Source organism: Otolemur garnettii, unplaced genomic scaffold (assembly GCF_000181295.1).
Source record: "Otolemur garnettii isolate 467f Iridium unplaced genomic scaffold, OtoGar3 scaffold00012, whole genome shotgun sequence".
Taxonomy (NCBI): Eukaryota; Metazoa; Chordata; class Mammalia; order Primates; family Galagidae; genus Otolemur; species Otolemur garnettii.
Window position 1 is genome coordinate 14,731,748 of NW_003852407.1, and position 20,972 is coordinate 14,752,719.

The following is a 20,972-nucleotide window of genomic DNA, read 5'->3' on the forward strand; positions in this document are numbered from 1 at the left end:
ATCATGCTAGGGGCCCTGTGTGAGGCAGAAGGAGATAACATGGACTCCAGCCAGCTCTTGGGAGGGGCCTGAGGCTCTGTGGGCAGTGAGGGCCATGCTGGGGTGGGGGGAATCCAGGAGCAGACGCCCCTGGAACCTTTTCCAGCACCATCTCTAGGCAGGTGACAGGCAGTGAGGACAAGGGAGGCCCAGCCCCACTCCAAGTCCCCATGCCAGCCTTCAGGAAGGGGGCTGCAGCAGAAGAGGGAGCCAGATGAGCCCCTTCCTTTAGTGGCAGAACACAGTTGGCTGCCCACAGGGAGAGACCACAGGGAGCCTCCATAGGCTGGCCCTGCCCTGATGGGGTGCTCACCCCAGCCTCATGGAGACCCCAGTAAGGCAGGGGAGAGGAAGTACAGAGACAGGAAAGTGATGCGCACTCACCAACTCAGCGAGCACAGCCCAAGCTGGACCAGAAAGACTAGGAGGGGAACAGCGGGGACTAGCTGGGTTAATCAGGGCCATCTTCCTAGAGGGTCCCCCAGCCTGGTCCTTAGGGCTGCTGGGCACCTATAGGGGTAGACTTGGTAGCACCATAGGAAGAGGGAATCAGGGAAGTGCCAGTCTGGACTCAGCTGCCGGTCTGTCTGTCTACCAGCGATAAGGCTTTCTTCACAGGGAGCCAGCCTGGACAGGTGAAGCCTTTCGACCAGCTCAATCATCGTATTTATTCTAATTGTATCGTAATCGTCCCCAAGGAGCCTGGTTCAAATGAGCTTGACATTATTAAAATTTTAATGCCCAGTTTTCATAGCTGAATGAATATTTAAAGGGTATGTCCCAGCTTAAGTTATGATGATGAAGAAATTAATGGAATGTCTTGTTTAATGCATGGATATGTGTTGATGCAAAAATGGCAGTGGGCTGGGGGAGGGGGGCACAGCCAAAGTGGGAGGGGCCAGGGAAGGAGCCTCCACCCACCTGCCCTCCAGTGAGTAAGGAGCAGAGACAGTAGTCCAGGCTGGGGCCACTTGCTCACCCAAGGGGACCCAGCTAGAAGCAGAAACACAGTTCATGGGGGTTAGTGACATCCCTGGAGGACTGACCCTGGGTGTCTGACCCAGGGAAGGCATCCCTAGCTACCAAAGATCCCTAAGGCACCTGGAGGAGGACCTGGACTGAAGGCCACAGGGCATCCATGGGGACATGGACAACATCTCACAAAGAGAACTGGGTGAAGGCACCCAGGCTAGCTTGCCACCAGCCACAGGCCCAGTTCTCCTGGAGAACTAGCACACTGGTTGAGGGAAGGGGTGGACAAAGTGGAAAGGGGAGGAGGAGAAAAGGCCCCAAAGGGCCCTGGGGCTGTGGCCAGGGTCCAGAGGGGCAAAATCACAAGAAAGGCAAGGATAAGGCACCCACCCCTCTAGACCTCCTCCCCTCTCTCTCCTCCCTCGTCCCCAGATGCTCTGCTGTCCCTGCCTCCCCTCTCTCCATCCCTAAGTGCTCCCTGTCCTCTCTCCCAGGCCTGGCCTCCTCTCCCAGGACAAACTTGCTGTATCCACTCTACCCTCCTCAGAGCAGGACTTGACAAGGCTGGACCAGGGCCCAGCCCAGGAGCAGGGGAGGGAGGGTGGTCTCTTGTCAGGCCAGAGCTGCCTGCACGGAGCCTGCTGCAGCTGAGAAATCTTCCTGACTGAGCCTGACACTTTATTTCTGCTGAGAATTAAGAAAGCACAAGGCAGTATTTTATCTCACCATCGAGCTCGGCGCCTCTCTGACAGGCCCCGCAAAGGCCGTCTGGATGCTGACCACCCTCAGATTATAATAGGACATGAAAAATGACCTCAGGAGCCACAGCTGCACGGGAGCTAGTTCAGGTCTGCTCCACCAGTGTGTTTGGAGCACCCCATGGGTGCCTAGCTGTGGCTAAGGGCAGGTGGGAGGCCGGCTGAGGCCCCAGATCCCTGCTGTCAGGAATTGGGGGCTGCAGTGCAACGGGACAGAAGCAAAGTGGCCTGCGTGTGAGCAAGTCCACCACCAAGGGGTCTGGGCACTGTCCAGGGTTGGCATGGTCAGGAAGCACAGGGCAGAGCATGGCAAGCATACACGTACCAAGGACAGGGGACAGTGGGTTGGCTGCCTACAGGTGCTGTGCCCCTAGCATGGAAGGCTCTATTCACAGGGAGACTCCATTGGCCACATTTGATTTACTAGGGCAAAAGGGATCTGCCACGTCAGAAATAGCTCTATACTAGCCCTGCCAACTGCAGGACTCACCCCAACTGCTCTCAGGCCCCAATAGAGAGGCCCAGCATGGAACCCAGAAATGAGATGCCAGAAAGGAGTCTTCTCTCATGGTCCCCGCCTTCCCCCTTAAAGATGAGTTGTCAACCCCAGCATGCTCTAACCCCAGGAGTGGAGCCTCCTGGAGCAGGACCTCCCTCCCATGTCCTCCACACACTTTCCTGCTGTTTGGATAGAGCCCTCTGTCCACACCCCTCTGCTGCTGCTTCTCACAGCCTCCTCCCATATCTGATGGGGAAGGCTAAACCTCTCATCTGGCCCCTGTACCCCTCCCCTCCTCCTCACCCTCTGCTTTGAACTCTTCTGGGACCAGTCTCGCTCTCCCTCTGCCTGGTTTCAGCTCCTCCTGAATGCATAGGTGGGTATCAGGAGTTCTGGGTTCATCTTGATAACACCATTTACCATCTGGGTGACCACAAGCTAGTTTCTTAACCGCTCTGAAACTCCATTTCCTTGACTGAAGTTAATTTATTCATATACATCCTAAGAAAAGTTATGATAATCTAGCAATATAATGTACATAGCAGCTGCTATTGTTCTCAAGTGTTGTGTATCCTTTGGGAGACCTGGACATCCTGAACCCCCCTCCCTTGGCAAGCCAATGCCCAGCCTTGGTGGGACATCCTGAACCCCCTCCCTTGGCAAGCCAATGCCCAGCCTTGGGTGTCCCTTTGCTGCCCTGTACCTTCTCTATGGAAAAGGGGTAGGTGCCCTTCCCACTGGAGTACCAGGTGGGATTCATGGCTGAGGGGACTTACTTGCTGGCCAGGGTAGCCATAGAAAATACCACAAACTGGGTGGCTTAAAAGACCAAAATGTATTTCTCACCATTCTGGAGGCTAGAAGTCTAAGATCGAGGTGTGGGCGGGGTTGGTTTCTGGTGAGGGCTCTCTTCCGGTTTGGAGATACATTGCCCTTTCTCTGTGTGCACATCTCGGGTGACCTTTCCTGCTCTTAGGAGGACACCAGTCATGACCTTAGAACTTCATTTCACTTTAAGTACTTCCTTAAAGGCCCTCTTTACAAGTTTATGAGTTCAGGACAATTAAGTTCGCAAACTCATCCTAGAAAAAGTGCTACATAGCTCACTGCTGAGCATGGCTACTGTCTCCTTAACAGCACTCCCCTGGGGAGCGAGGCATCAATGCCAATGCCTAGTCCACCTTTCAAGGCAATTTTGGAACTCTTTCTCTGGAATGTCATCATGCGATTTCTGACAACTAAGTTTACAAACTCATCCTAGTAAAAGTGCTTTGGGGAGTGGACTAGGTTCTAGTGTCAGTGCCTAATTTCCCCAAGGGAGTCCTTTGAAGGTGACCCTGGCAATATTCAGCAATGAGATATATAGTACCTTTTCTAGGGTGAGTTCTGACCTTAACTGTCCGACTTCATAGTCACATGAGGTTTTAGGGCTTCCCCATATGGTTTTGGGGAGCACACACTTTAATCCATTACCAGGGCCCTGGGGACTTGCCTCAAAGAATGAACAGAATGTCAAGAGGAGGATCTAGGAGGAGGGTGAGCAGGGAAGCTTGCAGGCCAGGACTTGGGCCTGGCAGAAGACAGTGCTAGGAGTTGGAGTGGGAGTGGTGCAAGGTCTGGGGCTACACATGGGGAGTAGGGCAGAAGAGGGTGAACTCCCTGTGACGGCCTGAAGGACTTGGCCCCAAACTTTCTTACCAGATGGCCATCATCTCCACTTCCTTCTTCTTGGGTCCCCTCCCCTGGAACAGCTGGGGTCATAGAAGATGAAGCGTGGAGCGGCCACTGGCCTTTGCAGTGGTAGCACCATGGCTGCCCACCCACTAATGCTATTTCTACTGTTCCTCCAAGTTCAGGTTTTCTCATAAAAAAAGAAGGAGAAATAATAATCCTTACCTCAGAGAATTATGAAATTACATAAGCAAGAAAGCTGTAGAAATCTGTCCAAGAGAATACCAACCTCAGGCCTTCCAGGGGCAGGAGAATATTGAGACTTTGGGGGATCCCTAGAAGGATGGCATGTTTCAGGAGGAAAGGGCAGCCTAGAAAAGGGTGGGAGGCTGAGTCCCAAAGCACTGGGGCTCCTGGATCTTTCTGCCGTAGCCCGTGTCTCCTGGCAAGCCAGAACCGTCACCGTGTGCCTCCTCCTCCTGCGACTAGAGTTTGCCAGAACTCACACACAAAGGCCTTTCTTTCCCCGCATCCATCACGGTGTCAAGTGGGGGCCTGAGGGTGAACGATGGCGCTCTGCCCCTCGGCGCACCGGCCTAGAGTCCTGTCCTGCTGCCCAGCTGTTTGGCCTCCTTCCCGTCTGCCGCGTCCTGCCTCCTGTCTCTGTCCTTCCTTGCCCTGCCCTTCCCCTGGCCTTGTCTTCGTCCTGCTGAGTCACGGGCACCCACACTCCCCCACCCAGTTGTCTTGACGCAGCCAAGCTCACTTCGAATCCTAGACCGGAAGGCAGGAGGAAGCGTGTGACTGGCTGGCCGCCCCGGTACCGGAGGGAGTTGGCAAGGAAAAGTCTCCAGGCTCAGGGCAGAAGCCCAGAAACAGCTCAGGCAGACCTGGGTCCCCAGCCTCGCCCCGCCACGGGTGGCTGTGGGAAGCGCGTGGGCTTCTCCCTGCCTCAGCCTCTCCGTCTCTACAATGGGGGTGTTTGTCGCGCCCACCTGCCTTTTAGGGCCTAAGTTCACTAGAGAAACGCAAACCTAGTAAGGGACCAGGGAGGCGCGTGTCAGGCAGAAGAACTGGCAAGGACATACAGCCTATTTCCATTTGCGTGACCCCTATCCGTTTCATTGTTTAAAATACCGTGGGCCCTCCGGGCTGTAACCCGCCCTGGCACCTCAGAACTAGGGCTAGAGCCCGCTGCGGAGCCCGAAGCTCGGAGTCCAGAGACCCCTAGTGGCCTAAATGGGCCATTGACACGGATCCCCAAGAGAGGCCGCAGGTGTAGTCAGACAGTCCCTGCCATCCAGTCCTCCTGGCTCCCAGACACCGCGCGAGTAGCCGTTTCCACTCCGCACACACCCTGAGGGGACAGCCCTGGCTGCAATGAGGAGCCCCAGCCCTGAGCTCTGCTCCAACTGAGCAGCTAGATGCCCCGAGCCTTAACCACCCCTGACCCACAGGCTATGTCTGCAAGTCGGCATGGGGTGGGGTGAGGCTCAAGGCCGCGTCCTGGCCTGCAGGGGTCCGACTGCAGTCATAAACCAGCCAGATGTCTTGAGTGCACCAGGACTGAGTCAAAGATCTGCTTTGGGGACATTGGGACTGTTGGGCCATAGAAGGGCTGGTCAGGTATTTCTGTTAAGCTTGGATGCTGGGTGGCTCCTGTGGCTCAGAAGGGTAGGGCGCTGGTCTCATATGCCAGAGGTGGTGGGTTCAAACCCAGCCCGGGCCAAAAATGGCAAAAATAAATAAATAAAGCTTATCTTTAAAAAAAAAAAAAAAAGTTTGGATGCTGATATTACAGGGTAGCAAGGATTGCTCAAAGTGGGCCGAGGAGGTCACTCAGAGTGTCCAGTCCAGAGACATTCCCTGAGAGGACGACCCAGGCTGTGTGATGGAGGGGCAGGCGTGGGGTATGGGTGGTGGCATGCCGAGTGGGCGTGGCCTGGGCGCACCGCGCCCCTGAACTCAGGATCTGCTCTAACACTGTCCCCTCTGCTCTGTTGCAGATGAACCGGCCCATCCAGGTGAAGCCTGCGGACAGCGAGAGCCGAGGAGGTAGTAGCTGCCTGCGCCAGCCCCCTTCACGTGAGGGCCCACTTGTCTCTGCCCCTCTCCCCTTCCCTCCTGTTCCCCACGCAGCGATGCAGCGACTCCCTGCCTCCTCCTCCTCCTGCCCCACCGTGGGCCTTGTGACTGGGGTTGGGAACAGGGCTTTGGACTACTGTGTGCAGAGAGTGGAGGAAGGGAGTGGCTGAGGTTTGCCAGATGGTGGGGTTTGTGCCTCTCTGAGCAAACCAGTAGCACATCCTAGGCATTCTGCCCTCATTAGGACACCCAAAAAGGTGTGCCCATCTCTGTGTTGCCAAGCAAAACCCCATATACCCTGGCTTGAACCATTGAAAGGGAGGTAGGAAATGGTTGCAGCCGAGCATTAGAACTCAGGCCATGGGCGGCAAATCTGAAGGGCTACACATGGGGGCATGGGAGCACTGAGCGGAAGGTCCTGGAGATAAATACAAGCAGGCAGAGAGATATCAGGAAGGCGACAGAAGAAGACACAGCCTCACCCCCAAATGCTCACCACAGAACCTGACAGCCATCAGAGCCTGGCATGGGATTGCTGAGCCCCACTGGGGGGAGCTGGGTTGAGGTACTGCCTCACCTTGAAGCCCAGCATGGAAGGGCGAGGTAGGTGGCCACCAGGGGCAGCTTTGTCCCCAGGTGACAGTCACCCTCCCAGTGCAATGCCTTGGTGGCTATACTGCCCACCACTACCTCAGCCCCAGGAATAACCTCAGCCCACCCTGGGCATAACTTGTCCTAGGCTTCTCCAGCTCAGATCAAAACATGCTGCAATGTTAAAAGAAATAAAGGGAGAAGAGATGGCAAAGAAAGTACCTCCAGTGCCAACCGTCAGGCTTCCACCACCCAGGTACTACCTCTTCCTACAGTGAATCCTCCCTCCAAGGAATATAGTGCCCAGCGGGGGGGGGGAGAAAATTTGCAGGCCCCTGCTGGTTGCCCCCTCCCTTCCTGAGCACCTGTATACCTCTCACTGGTCCTTATCCCTAGCAGGCCCCCACTGGGTCTCTGCCCTGAACCATACATACTCTCTCAGCCACTGCACCGTACACATAGCCAAACTGAGGCATCAATCAGGTCAAGAACCCCAAAAAGAGGCTTGGCCAGGACATGAGCATAGCAGCCACACATTGGAATAGCACCCTTGGAGGACAGAGGCCTCCAGCCTACTCCCACAATGAGAGAGGCCTTGGACTTCCTGCCCTTCCTCCCCACAAACAGGAACTGCTTAGGAGGAGTTAGAAAAAATTCAGAAAGCTACTGAGAGGACTGTAAGGAATTGGGGCCCTTCCTCCCTGAGAGGGCAACATCATTTGGGCCCTTCCTCCCTCCAAAGTGCTGTCTCAGCCTTCCCTCCCTCCACATAGGGCAGGTGGGCCCAGCATTAAGGCCCAGGCAGCAGGACGGGGCAACCAGCCACAGCTGTCCTCTGCCTCCTGACCAGGAGTTGCCCTCCCCCCCAACTCTGGTGCAGGTGCCCATGTCTACCTCCCCTCCCAGCCTCAAGGCCCTATGCCCCGTGGTTCTCCAGCCCTTTAGCTCTGCCAGGCTGAGGGATTTCTCTCTCACCTTCCTTCTCCTCAAAAAATTTACCAGGAAATTAAGGACAAAAAATAAAATAGGCAAAAGCTACTTGCCAATTTGGAAAGCCAATTGTCTTGGGAAGGACCTCAGTGTGACCACAGTTTGTTTGCTTGCCCCTGGGACCTGGGTCCCTCCCAGGGCACTCCCTCAGCCCCTCAGTCAGGCTGCTGTTCCAGATACAAGGCCACTAGGGCTCAGCCCCCTCCTCACCAGGGCTTGGTCCTGAGGACCCCAGTAGTCAAGGTCCAGCTGGTTGAGTTAAAATGGTTCAGGCATGAAGGAGCTGAATGAGCAAAGCCCACCCTGGCTTGTGCTGCTGGCTCCTGCCTCTTCCTTGGCAGTGAGAGGAGTGCTGCCCTTACTCGGCCTCTCCAGAGCTCAGGAGGCCCATACAGAGCAAGGGGCCTCTCCAAGAGACTGTCTCCAGGAGGCAGGTCCAGGAGTCAGCGCCCAAGTCATCCAGGCATGCAGTGCTCACCTGCAGCTAGCTCCCTATCAGGTAGCACACCAGGGGGCTATGGCAGGAGAAAATCCCCCAGACAGGCAGATAGCTCTGAGTAGGTCCCAAAGAGGGGGTCCTGGAGGCGAGGGCAGCCAGAGGGCTCAGAGAAGGTGACACTTGAGAAGGTGGCACTTCGACCTTGAAGGAGGGAGATGCCACATCTGAAGAAGTAGGGGTAGCATGAACAAAGTCCCATCAAGCCAGGCCCTGATGGGGTTAGGAAGGTGCACTAAGTCCAGCCAGCCTTCTGCAGACCAAAGTGGGGTGTCAGGAATCCCCTCTGCCCAGTAAGGCCTCACTGAGCTCTAACTCAAACCTTTTCCCCCCTTTAACTTAGTTGGGAGGGGAGAGCTCTCTGACTTCAAGTTGCTAACCTCATCTCCTTTGTCCTATATATCTCCTGCGGCTGACACTTGCCCCAAACCAGATTAATCAGCTCTTTTATCCTTTCTACAGTAGAAGCAGAGAGCCAGCCCTAAACATCTATCTATTAATTGCATATTCAATATTAAACACTGAGATGGTCCTGAGTCAGCACTAAGCCATTTAAAAAAAAAAAAAAAGAAAGTTAGTTTAAAATAATTTAATAGCCATTAAATACTTCTTCTGGGGGTTGGAGGAGAGATGAGCAAAGAAAAGAAAAGATGGAAGAAATGGGGGAGAGGAGAAGAGACCAGGAGAAAGGGATGAAGAAAGGTGAGGAGGGGTGTGATGGGGAGGAAGGAGAGAAGCAGAGAGGTGAGGAGGAAAGGGGCACAGCCAGAGAAGGAGGGACATGGGAGGAGAGAAGATGGGGCCAGCCCTGGCCCAGCAGGGAGCCCCTTCCCTAGCTCAGGCTAAGTATCCCAGAAGTCCTAAGGACATGGACATGGGTGCCTCTAGGATGCCCAGCTGCCCTGCAAGTGAATTCAACACCCATGAGCAGCTCAGAGAGGTACATTTTCTGTGTAGGATTTGGAAACCTATAGGGGCTGTGGGCCAGGGAGACAGGAGGAAGGCTCTCCCTGCCTAGGGGAGGCTGGGGCCCGCTGCATAGCCTCCTGTGGTCCCAAACTTCTAGAAGCATCTCTGGGTCACCCATGAGGTGGAGAGGGTGTGCAACTGAGTGCCGGCAGGAGGTTGGTGTGTGGGCAGGGCAGCTTCTGCCTTCGCACTCTCCAGTCTCTGATGTGGGTGGATTGTTAGCTCTTGCTGACGGGCCACTGTCCTGTCAGGAGTGGGTCAGCAGTGTGGCTCTTTCCTCTCAGGTGTGAGGTTAACTCCAGCCTAACCACTGGGAGAGTGGGAGTGGAGATACAGGTATATAAGGATATGGCTGGCTAGGTGCTCTGCTGAAGTGCCTCAGAAAGTACAGGCTAGCAATTCTTGTTCTGTTCCAGGGTTCTAGTCCCATCTTTGGCCAGAGTGAGCTCCGGCCCAGGCACGCCTACCCACCTCCAGGCCGCCACCTCCTCACCTGTGCAGGTCAGAGGTATCGTTGTCCAGTGAGGCTGCTATTTACAGAGCACTGACTGAAGGCTGAGGGTTTTACCCAAATATGTGTAATCCATATTCACAACAACCTCACTTACAGGTACAAACCAAGGAACAACTTGTTCCAGGGCACACAGAAACTAGTAAAATTCTAACTCCTGGCTGTCAGCCACCAGAACCCAGGTTATACACATTCTTCTCTCACACACACACACCCAGAGGGACTTTCAGACTCAGAGTAGTGGTTCAGGAACTGTGAGAAGGCACCGGTGGGTATTTGTCAGACCTCTTGTCCATTCTCAAGGTGGCTGAAGGGAAAGAAGGAGAGTCCGAGCCAAAGAAAGCAGGTCCAGACTTACCCAAGAGACATGAAAGACCAGGAAGGAGTGTGTCAGAGAAGAGAGAGCTCCCCATGGCTGAGCAAGCAGGGAGGGCTTCCTGGAAAAGGTGGGAATTAGACAAAGAGGTATGGACTTGACAGAAGGTAGTGAGGGCACAAAATGAAAATGGGGCCTTGAATGCATCAGAAGCTGGAGCCACTGATCTTGATGGGGGGGTCACAGATACAAAGAGGCCATCACAACCGTAATGTCTCCAGGCAGGAAGAGAGAGGTCCCCTACTACCACCACTAGAACTCAGGGCTCCAATTAGGCAGGGAAAGAAAACCAAAAGAGAGACCCCTCTCTCCCAGGGGCTATCCCTCTGCACAGGGGATCCAGTTAACCCCACAGAGCATGCTGGAGCGGGTTGTGTTTAAACACAGATTCACCTCCAAAATAAGCAAACCAATTCACTAACCAGGGGAGGGAGGCAGGCTGGGGACAGAGAAAAAACAGGTAGAGGGCATGCCCCTCCCCACCTGCCCTGACTTGGCAGCTGGCCCCCTCGGAGGTGATGCTGCCTTCCTAGGGTATGTACTGTGATGTCCTCTGCTTCCTGGCCTCCAGGCACACCCTACCCCCCAAGAGCTGAAGGTGCCCACCGTGAGCTGCCCTACAGTCCCAACCTCCTCCCAGGTCTTAGACCAGGTGAGTGGTAAGGCCAGAGGACAGGGAAGTCTCTCACCAAGCTCTTGTAGTCAGATGTGGGGGCTCCTTTCAGGTGGTCAGAGGTGGAGCAGAGGCTCTGATGGCTTAACCCTAGGCGGTTAACCTGCTCAGGATGTGTCTCCAGAGTGGGACCCAGCCAGGCAGGGATACTTAAGGAAGGGATGAATGGTGGAGACTGGGTCAGGTCTAGCAGAGTACAGATGGGTGCCATCTCCCTAGCCATCCTCAGAAACCATCCCACCTCCTCACAGTAACCATCACACTTAGGTTTAGCCAATGTGGACCTCATCCATGCCATGCTGTCACCACCTACTCTCCCACAGCAGGCCACACACTCACACACTGACAAAGGCACTGATGTGGGATGGAAATGTCCTCTCCTGGGGCAGCGAGGCTGGGATTAGGGCAGAGACTGGGGCTACCAGGTTTTATCTCATCAACCCGAAATGACAGAAAAAGCAGCAAGGTATCTGGCTGGGGAGGCAGGACAAGTTGGAGAAGTTAGAAACCTAGGTGGCTAAGCAAGAGTCCTGGAACGTGGGCATCCCAAGGGCACCCAAATGCCTCCGCTCATCCTGCCTTTTTGCCCTACCATGTTTCTGGGCCTGTCTCTATCTCTGACTGTCCTGCAAGTTCCCTTTGTCTCTTTCTACCTATCAGCCACATGAGAAGCAAAGTAGAGACTGTGTCCAAAAGGGCCTCAAGATAACAGGCCCAACTCTTGGCAGTTCACTGTCCCCAAAGGCACAGGCTCAGAAGGGGCCAGGTCTGGCTTTGGGACTACATCCAAAGGGACTACAGCAAGGTTGGAAACAGCCATCTGCCACCATGGCCTCCCCCTCTCCCCAGGCACAGGAACAAGAAACCACGCTCGCTCACAGACACACACAGGTGGCTGTCTCTATAGCAGAATCAGGCCCAGTTACATAGAGAAGCCGCCAAATAAAGTCACCAGCTGTCAGCAGACCTTTGGCTGTGAAGGGTGAGGCCCGAGCTAGAGGCTTCTAGCCCCATCAAGGGGCTTCCAAGTGCTCCCGGCCAATGGGGCATGTTTTCCTGAGGATGCCTTTATCAGTCCCAGGGAGAGCAGTGAAATCTGAAGCTGAGAACCCGGAGGGAGTCAGGTGACCATGGGTAGGGCTAAGCTTGCTGTGATGAAAGCCTGTTGTCCTGCACTGGCTGCAGGGAGGCTGCCCCAAGCATCAGCCAGGAAGGACGCCCTGGAGGGATAGTCCAATGACCTGTATGCAGACCCCCGGGAAGCTTCTGTGGGTGAAAGGACCCCTGTTGTATCACCCCACCCTACCCCTAAGTCCCGCAGGATTGGCTGACCAACCCCTTTGCCCATCCCATTTGGTCCCTCAGCCTGTGTCTCTAGACCTGGGAGCCCCTCTTGTGTCCCTGTCTCTCAGCCTATCTCTAATGGGACATGGGCAAGGGTGAGGAGGACATGAGACGGTTGGGAGAAGGTGTGACCGCCTATGAGTCATCCCCAAGGCAGACGCTGGCTGAGCCGGTCAGCCAGCTGAGTCTTGCAGCCTACACTGCTGCCCAGTACACCTAAGGCACCTTCAGGGTGTCCTCGCTGCTCACCGCAGCAGCTTTGGTGTGGCAGCAGGAGTCCCGCTGGGCCAGCTAATGAGGTTGGACACAGTGCGTGTGTCACAGCTCCCAGGCCCTCCCCAAGGGCACATTCACCACCATAAACCCACGGCTGATTCCGTCCTCCCGGCCCCTCCGCCATCTGTAGCCCTATCAGTTCCTGTGGCTTTTAAAATCCTATTAAATTCCTCATTACTCCTCCGAGCATTATTTTATTTCTAAACAGACAATGAACATGCTGTCCACAGGGTCTTCACGGGTCTGCTGGCGACCAGCTGGGGGCTATGGACCCAGGCGGGGCAGCTGCAAGCCGCTGCCATGGGCCAGACCCCCAGGGAATGCCTGGGGAGACCCACGGCTGCAACTGGTGACCTCCCAGTACGGGATTTCTCACTTCCACACTCTCCTAGCTGTTCTGTTCCACGTACTAGGAAGTCAGTTTAGCAAGTGTGTAGATGAAATAGACATCCAAGAGGCTCCCACGTTATGAAAATTCAATGTACAGAAGCCAATCGTAGGAGGAATTCCAGTCTTAGGAGGGAACAAATAGCTCATGAGAGGAAAGCTTCGGGACAGACAGAAACCTCTCAGGGCTCTGCTGAGGAAGGCTTTGGCCCAGGCAGGAGGGGTTGCAGAGAAACACAGAGCTGGAGGGCCACAGCACAGTGAAGATTAATCTGAAATTATACTGAGTCAATAAGAAACAAAGCGTCTACCCCTGGGTCCGGCTCATCCTGACCTCTAATTTGGGGCTGCTGGTGTGTACTTTGCCCGAGGAGACCCCAGGGTAAGCAGAGCTAATCCCACCCCAGCCCAGAAGGTGTAAGGTGTCCAGTGACCAAGGCCTCAAAGCAGCCGCCTGGAAAAGGAGTCTCCACCTCAGGGAGGAAAATATCCCGCCCTCACCCACACCCACCCTTTCTGTCCCACAGAAGCCCCTGAAAGCTGGGCTGAGTGTGGGTTCCCTTTGTGGCCCATGGAGGCGTACAAGTGTATGTGTCTGGGGGTGCATTTCCCCATTCTCCTACCAGACCCAGGTGTCCTGGCCTCCTTGGGATGATGCCAGCACCACACTCTTCCACAGCTGTATTCTTGCCCAGGGTCCCTTTGGAGGCATAAGCCTAAACCAAGGCAACTTTTGCTAGGAACATAGCTAACTGCCCCACTGGCAAGGACGTAGCATTTCCTGGGCCTGGAGGGGCCCAGAAGCCGCTCTACCCCATCTATGAGTCTGCCTCTCACCCAGGCCCCTCAAGAAGCAAAGCAGCCCTGCCCCCTGCCAGGGCTTGGACCCTTGCTTTGCTGGCCTCTCCTGTCCTAACCCCACCTGAATTTCTCAAGCTGTATGTGGTCCTCCCTGGAACACCTATGTCCCAGCAGATCTTTTATATACTTGAATCTCAGATTTACCTTGGGCTAATGTTTTTAAAAAGACATTACAGTGTTCCGTTTGAGAAGCTTGTGTCAGACATAAGACAGAGAGGTCCTTTGCGGGTGGTCTGAAAGATTTAAAGGAGCTGAAAGATTTGACACCTTGTGGCCAGGCCAAATGCCCACCCAGGGCCTGGCTTCCCTGATGGTCAGGAAGTTCTCTTGCATATCTGACCACAATCCCTGCCATTTTTTTCTTTAAGCATTTGCAAGTTTTAGGTTTCCTAAATCATGGTGCACTGTTCCTCTGCCCTGGGGGGTTTTCTTCCATAATCCTTATTCCTTCTGGCTTAAAATTTAAATGAACCTTTGTCTCCTTTCCTTCCCAAGCCCCTCTGTAAAATAAATTTTAAAAATCCAAGAAACCTCCTGTATTTACACAACTGGACCCAAACAGCAGCTACGTGAAGCTAGGTCTTTGTGGTTGGGAAGGATGTGGCTGGTGGGGAAGGGTCCCTAGGGAGGGCCCGTTGGCGGCTCCAGTGGAGCAGACACACATTATAAATACGGCTGTAACTCCTGCTATAGGTGTGAAAATATAATTAACTGCAAACCTGCTGAATTTAAATGGACTTTAGGTTTTCAGCTGGGGGAGGGGGTGTTGATTGATCTGCATTTTGTTTTGAAGTTTTTTTTAAATCTATTTGGAAAGTTAAGTTGAGACTCTCAGCTCCTCGGCAAATTCCCTCCGGCCCCGGCTAATTTAGCAAAGGATTGTTTCAGGGGAAATGGGATATTAATCATAGCAAATGGGCTTCTGGATGATATTTAAAAGCTGCCTCACGCCCGTGTGCCCAGGAATAGGAATGACAGAGAGAGAGGACCACGGCCCTCTCATGTCCCACTCATCATCGTTCCCGTGGCATCCTGTCCTGGGCACTATGTGAGTGTGGAGGAGAAAGAGCCCCACTTGCCCGGGAGATGGGCACGATGAGAATTCTCAGGTAGTCCTGGGCCAGAGGTCCTTACTGCTGCACTGAGCCAGCCCTGCCATGGCTGTGGCATGTTCAATGCCCTCCTGGCCTCTGGCCCACCCCACCGGGAACAGCAGAGTGACAATGCAGGAATGGTGAGGTGTGCCGGGGACTACAGGACAGGAGTGGGGTGAAGAGATGAAGAAAGAAGAGACAGACTGGACCACAGAGATCAGAACAGGCAGCACCTGCGGGGCCTTCAGGAGGCAGAGGCCCTGAACCCCAAAGAGCTCAAAGAGGAGCTTCCGGAGTAGGAAAATAATCTAAACCAGAGCAGGTTTGGAGGACCCCCAGAGACCAAATAGGGAGTCTGCTGTGGGGTAAAGGCGAGAATGGGAATGCTGATTTGTGGAAGCTGCTTCAAATAAATGTATCAGGCAGAGGAAGTCTTCTAAGGCTTTGGACAGGGGAGTGATGTGACAGGGGTTTTGGAAACAGTGGTCTAGTGTCGCTCAGCCAGGGGACAGAGGCGGCAGGAGCTGGCAGATCAGAAATCTTGGAGATCGCCAGGGCTGAGCTTCATCATCGGTCCCTCCTGCAGCATAGCCCTGCCCCCGAGAGCTGCATCCCCCTATTGTAGAGCGGATGGCGACACCCCCTCAGAGCTGCTGAGGAGGAACACAATTGGCAAACTGTGGAATCTTCACTGATGACAGCTGTTGCCATTGTCATTTTATTTTTAGAGTCCAGTCCATGGGGAAAGAGAAGTGGTAGCAGGGTTGAGGACCTCTGACAGGGTTTGATTGACAAGTGTGAATAGAAATCACAGTGTTCAGGGCCAGCGCTATAATAACCATGCTAATGACCAGGATTGGGCAGGACAAGGAAGGCTTCTTGGAGGTGGTGATTGTGGGGAAGGCAGGTTTACCAAGAGGACATATCTGGGCTAAGGGTCATAGGCAAAGGCAGAAAACAGAGACAAGCATGCACACTGTGCTCATGCACACAGACAACGTCTCAGTCGGGGGAATCTGTCTCTTCTTCTGCCTAAGCCCACCAAGCTCATTCTAGAATCTTGTTTCTTGTTTACACCTCTGCCCAGTCCTCCTGGTCAGATATGCCCTGGCTGCTTTAGAGGAGCTGTTACTTCCCTACCCAGCCCAGAGCAAGGCACATGAACCTCTGCCCAGTCCTCCTAGTCAGATATGCCCTGGCTGCTATTAGAGGAGCTGTTACTTCCCTGCCCAGCCCAGAGCAAGGCACATGAACCTCTGCCCAGTCCTCCTAGTCAGATATGCCCTGGCTGCTTTAGAGGAGCTGTTACTTCCCTGCCCAGCCCAGAGCAAGGCACATGGAGGCCAGTCAACAGCTGTAGCAGCAGCTGCTTGGGCCGTGAGGGGAAGATGGGTAGAGCGAGCAGGGCCCCAGTCTTCCATTAAGTCATCTGGAGCCTCCTGTTAGAGTGCCTTGCAGCTGGCCTGCAGGGAGGGGAAATGAGGCTCAGAGAGAAGTGGTTTCCTCAGGACCCTGTGGCCAGTTGTCAGCCTGTGCGCCCTGGTCCTTCTGGACAGGCCCGCATGTCTTGCAGGGTTCTCACAGGTCTGTGCTAAGGTGGTGTCACCTAGAGGACATTCTCCCAGTATCAGTGAGGACCATTAGATCTACAAAGGATGGGGCTTGACCACAGCCTCCAGGATAGGTTCTTCAGCCCGTCCTCCATGCCCTTGAGATATGGGTGGATAGTAGGGGCCTCAGGGAAGCTCTGAGCTGACCTAGGCACAAGGCCAGCTGATAGCCAGAGAAGCCTGTCTGTGGCCGGCTGGGTGTGGAGTCAGCTGGGAGGGGCAAGTGGAGAAACCCCATGCGTGCCCGGGTTGAGGAGAGTCAACCTGAACGGTCAGCCTTATCTGTCTGGGGCCTGACAGTTAGAAAGGCTTTGCAGAGTCCTAGAGAACAGCAGGGACCCTTCTCAGGAGCAAACTCATGATCCCAACCTCCTGGACACCAAATCCTGACACTGGGTAACTGGCCCAGGTGTCTCAGGAGGCCAGCGGCCTGCCCATAGATGGCCAACTGCAAGCAACTTCAAACCACAAAAGATAATCTGCTTCTGCAGACCTGATGGACCAGGACAGACAGGCCCATGAGAGTCTAGGGAGACACCTTCAAGCCTCTGTTGAGCTCTGGGCCAGAGAAGCTCACAGTTTGGGAGATGGAGATCAGTTGGTGGCGTTAAGAGCACCAAATGAGTAGTGGAGACAGTGTGTGCATGAATGGCAAAGGGGAGGCCTGTGTACACTGGAGCAGGCAGGGAAGGCTTCCTGGAGGGGACTCCCTGCTGAAAGGTATTCTAAGCTGAGAAGCTGCTGACAACAGGGCTGTAGATCCCATGGCCTAGAGCAGTGGTTCTCAACTTCCAAATGCCACGACCTTTAATACAGTTCCTGTGGGTCGCAATTCACAGGTTTAGAACTATTGCCCTAGAGGAAAGTCAGTGGCCTAAGGAGAAAGTTCCAAGAAATTTCAGGCTAAAGAGTTACAGGTTCCAGAAGATGATGGGGAGTCCTGAAGACTATGGAGGAGGTTGGTGATTGACAGAAGCTGGAGCAAGGAAGACTGGTCACCTGCAGGGAGGGACCATGAAAACCAACCAGAGATCAGTGCAGCCGCCTGCCATGTAGTGATGAGTAGAGGGTGGGGAAAGAAACTTTAGGTTCAGGAACAATTTTGTTACTATGACATATAGACCCCATGCCTGCCACCTGTGGCCTTCAGACCTCCAGCTACATACCCACTTTCAGGGACATGCCCACCCTTGGGTGGTCCTCTCTGACTCTTCCCACCTACCGGGCACCTCACCGTCAGTCAGAACCTTCATCCCTCATCCACCCACTGGAATGTTTCCTCTAGCTGTCCCCCACTGACCGTCCCAGATCAGACCCCTTTCTTGCCTTCTGAACCATAAAGTCAGGCAATTGGCTTTACTTTGCTGTGTCTCAAAGGCAACTATGCCCTCCCTGAGGACAGGCACGTCTGGGCTTCCACAGAAGCTGGCTGGGCACCATTTGTCCCGTCTCCACCTGTGTCTCTAAGCAGGACCCTTCTCACCGTCTAGGCTCCCTGCTGGACCTGAAAGCAGCCCCCTCTGTGTCCTCCCTACTCCCCCTGCCCCACAGGCATGGGGGTGGGCAGTTCGGCCAATGCCACTGACATTGGCATTCTCCTTGCCGCACATCTTAATAATTTAATGGCTATTAGCAGGGCCGCTGTGGTGGGGGGAGGGGGACGCAGGGGGGAAGATTTATAGAGAGAATTCACTCCAGGTTGGGGTTTTGTCTTCCTCTGTTTTCCTGGCATTTATCATGCATGTTTTAATTTGGATCGGAGAGTTGCTACCATCTGGCCATTATCGCAAAGAAATATTCATTTTCGCTGAGTGACACAGGCTCCATTCATCACAGAGCACGCTGATTGCCCCACGAGTGTGGGGCTGTGCTTTCTCCTTCATTTGAAATGAACCTTGAGCTATGAGCAGGTCCAATTTGCCCGGAGCAGAGGCATAGGGCAGGCAGCTGCCATTGACCAGGAGCACCCCACTGTGGGAGCAGGCACAAGCCCCTCCTGCTACCACAGCCTCCCACCTCCCCTCACCTGTCCCAGAGAGGTCTTGGTGGCCCCCTCAGCCCCACCCTAGGCTTCCAACATCCAGTACCCTCCCCAGCCCCCAGCCAGAGTCAGCAGATTACAGAGGCCATAAAGGTGGTCCCTCTGCCCTCTCTCGGGGTCCCAGCATATGACAAAAGTACTCATGTTGCCTTAACCAGAGCAGAATTCACGTCAGCAATCTCTCCCTCACAGATTATCACCCCAGGGGTATCATTCCAGGTCAGAGCTATATAGGGGACAGAAGGGCCATCCTTGTTCTCCCCTAGTTAGGTTATGGTGGCACTATCAAGGCTGGACCCCGTGGGATGAGACATGTCTGCCCCCAGCTGGAACATTTCTTTTCATCCACTCAACACTCACCATGGCATGTCATGAGGGGCTGCTGAGGCCTCCTGCCAGTGGTGGACATGGAGCCCAGCACCCCAAGGGGGTGGCACAGAGCACCCTTGATTGGGCAGGGCCCCTCATTAAGCCCACTCAGTGGGCAGTCATCAGATCCACAAAGTAGAGAAAGCAGAAGAACATCTCTTTTCGTACATTTTAAATAGGGAGTCAAAGCACTCAGAATTTGCCAGGCCTTTTCTATATTTCCTGTCCTGGTGTTGCAGGGTAAGAAGTAGAAATTGACATATTCACCATCCAGTCAGTCACCTAAAAGCCAGATGTAGCTTCAGACTTACAGCTAGGAGACTTCAGTGGAGCTATGCCCCCTCCTCCAGCATTAGACAGTCCCATGAAAGGAGTGAATGAGAGTCAGAAACTTCACGGGGCCATGTTTGCTCTGCCAGAAAGGCTTAGTCAGGCAGGAGGGCTTTCATGGACAGATCATTTTCCCCAGGTCTTGGCAGTCGGTCCCCAGGGCCCACTGATGTTCCTGTCTCTGTCCTGGAAACTGTGGCCAGACCCCAAGCTTGAGGCCTTGGCTCTGCATTAGGACCCAGGTTTGGCCAAACCCAGAAGACTGTGCTGAGTCCAGGGGAAGGCCTATGTGAGCTTTGGTACCTCTGCCCAACCAGAGAAGAAAGTTACAGGGCCCTACCCAGCCAGTTCAACACACAGTAGTGAGGGAGCCCACTGTGGGCACTCCATGCCTGGACTGATGTGTATACCACAGTGATTCTCAGCCTGGGGAATTTACAGTCTGTCTGAGGGCAGAGTAAAACCAATGGAACAATTAGAAAATAGGAACAAATTTCCAATCAAAGCACTGAGCTAACCATGAATGAAAACCAGAGGGACAGTACAGAAAACCAACTGACCTTAACAGCATGGGCCAGGGCCTCCCATAGGTCACTCTATTTCTTCTTTCTTTAGACCAAGATTTAGGAATTACTGCTCGACTGTAGAGATGAAACTATTGAGAGTTCACTTCTTGGGGTCACCAGCTATCACAGGTGCCCCTGGGAAGCAGCTCATACCCCTCTGAGTCCCAGGCTATCTCACTCCCAGCACCAGCCGGCTTGGCGTCTGGGAAAATGAGGGCTGAATTCATGTAGGAGCTGGCATTTCAACTGAACAGGACAGGCAGTGCGCATAGGCCAGGACAGGGGCCAGGACATTCTCTGACCCTAGTTTTCTATCCTGGCATTTGTTGAACTAAATCTGCTGTCCTGAGCCCTGCCCTCCTCCTCTGTCCAGCAGTCCCAGGAGGTTTCCCTGTGCTATGGAATGTGGACACTTTTGTTAGGAGGACCAAGGGGAGGCCTGAGTCCCCCTCCCAGCGCTGCACCGCCCCCTCCTCGCCTGGAGCTCATTCAGTGACACCAGCAGCTCTGAAACATCTGTTCCTCCATCCCGGACCCGCAATTTGAATAAATTACCCCGACGTGGCGGCAGCCTGTTATTAATGGCTCGAGTTTTATAAGATGCTTTAGTTTAATAACACTGTAGCCCAGCACTGCACTTCTCCTGGATATTTTTATATGTCACCCCTTCCCCTCCCGCTGCTCTCCTCTACCCTGCAGCTACCTCCAGGGCTCCCATCCAGGACATAACTCCACCACACCCTGACCACCATGAGCCATGCCCCACTGGCTCTCACCCGGAAACCCCATTCCTGCAGTAGTTAGTCAGGACCACCACTTGTTCCTCTGCACCTCACCACCACTTACCCTGCCTGAGCCTGTCTTCCCTTCTGGGCAGTAGCCACCTGGTAGCCATCCAGCTCCTTTGCAGATAGCTGCCCCCAGGGACTGGTATGGCCCTGAATAAGTGTCCCTGCCAAGTAGGGTGGTAGTGATAGAGAAGTGAGGGAAGGGTGGTGCCAGAGACACCGTCCCCAGCTGGGTTCTTCACTCCTGGCCCCACTGATGGGCACAGAAGCTTGAGAGTGAACGTGCCTCTCCCCAGGTGGACTGGTAGTGTCCGAAGCTTGAGAGAGGCCTATGCTAACCCTCATTTCCTTATTCTGGGCTCCCGGTTCTTCATTTGTTTGTCAGCTTGTCCTCACACTTACACTCCATACACCTCCTGCATGAAGCCCTCCCGGGTTACTCCTATCTTCCCCATGGGTCCCTTTGGCTCTTCCTGCAATCCCAGCTGCACCCCTTCCACACTGCCCAATGTCCACTGTCTTTCCCCGCACAACCTGCAAGCCTGTCTTCTCATGAAACACTCCAGGCCTGGCCAGCCCTTCTAGAATATTCCAAATCTGATTAATAGTAGACACTCATACACATCTTCAGTGTGTTTCTTCCATAAGCTTATATGAAGCATCTGTGTGGGTGAGG

General features: G+C 54.1%; 1 protein-coding gene across 22 annotated transcripts in view; it reads left to right on the forward strand.

Moving 5' to 3' along the window:
* CELF4 (CUGBP Elav-like family member 4) overlaps window positions 1–20,972 on the forward strand; it is a 307,083-nt gene that overhangs the window by 231,231 nt on the left and 54,880 nt on the right. For 13 of the 22 annotated variants that reach the window (XM_023510227.1, XM_023510233.1, XM_003784735.3 and 10 more), the window contains exon 3: window positions 5,946–5,994. In XM_023510227.1, coding sequence (XP_023365995.1) covers window positions 5,946–5,994 — 49 coding nt within the window. Of the gene's footprint in view, window positions 1–5,945; window positions 6,025–20,972 lie in introns of all 22 variants that reach the window. The other 9 variants (XM_012802079.2, XM_023510223.1, XM_023510224.1 and 6 more) reach the window with 1 other exon arrangement.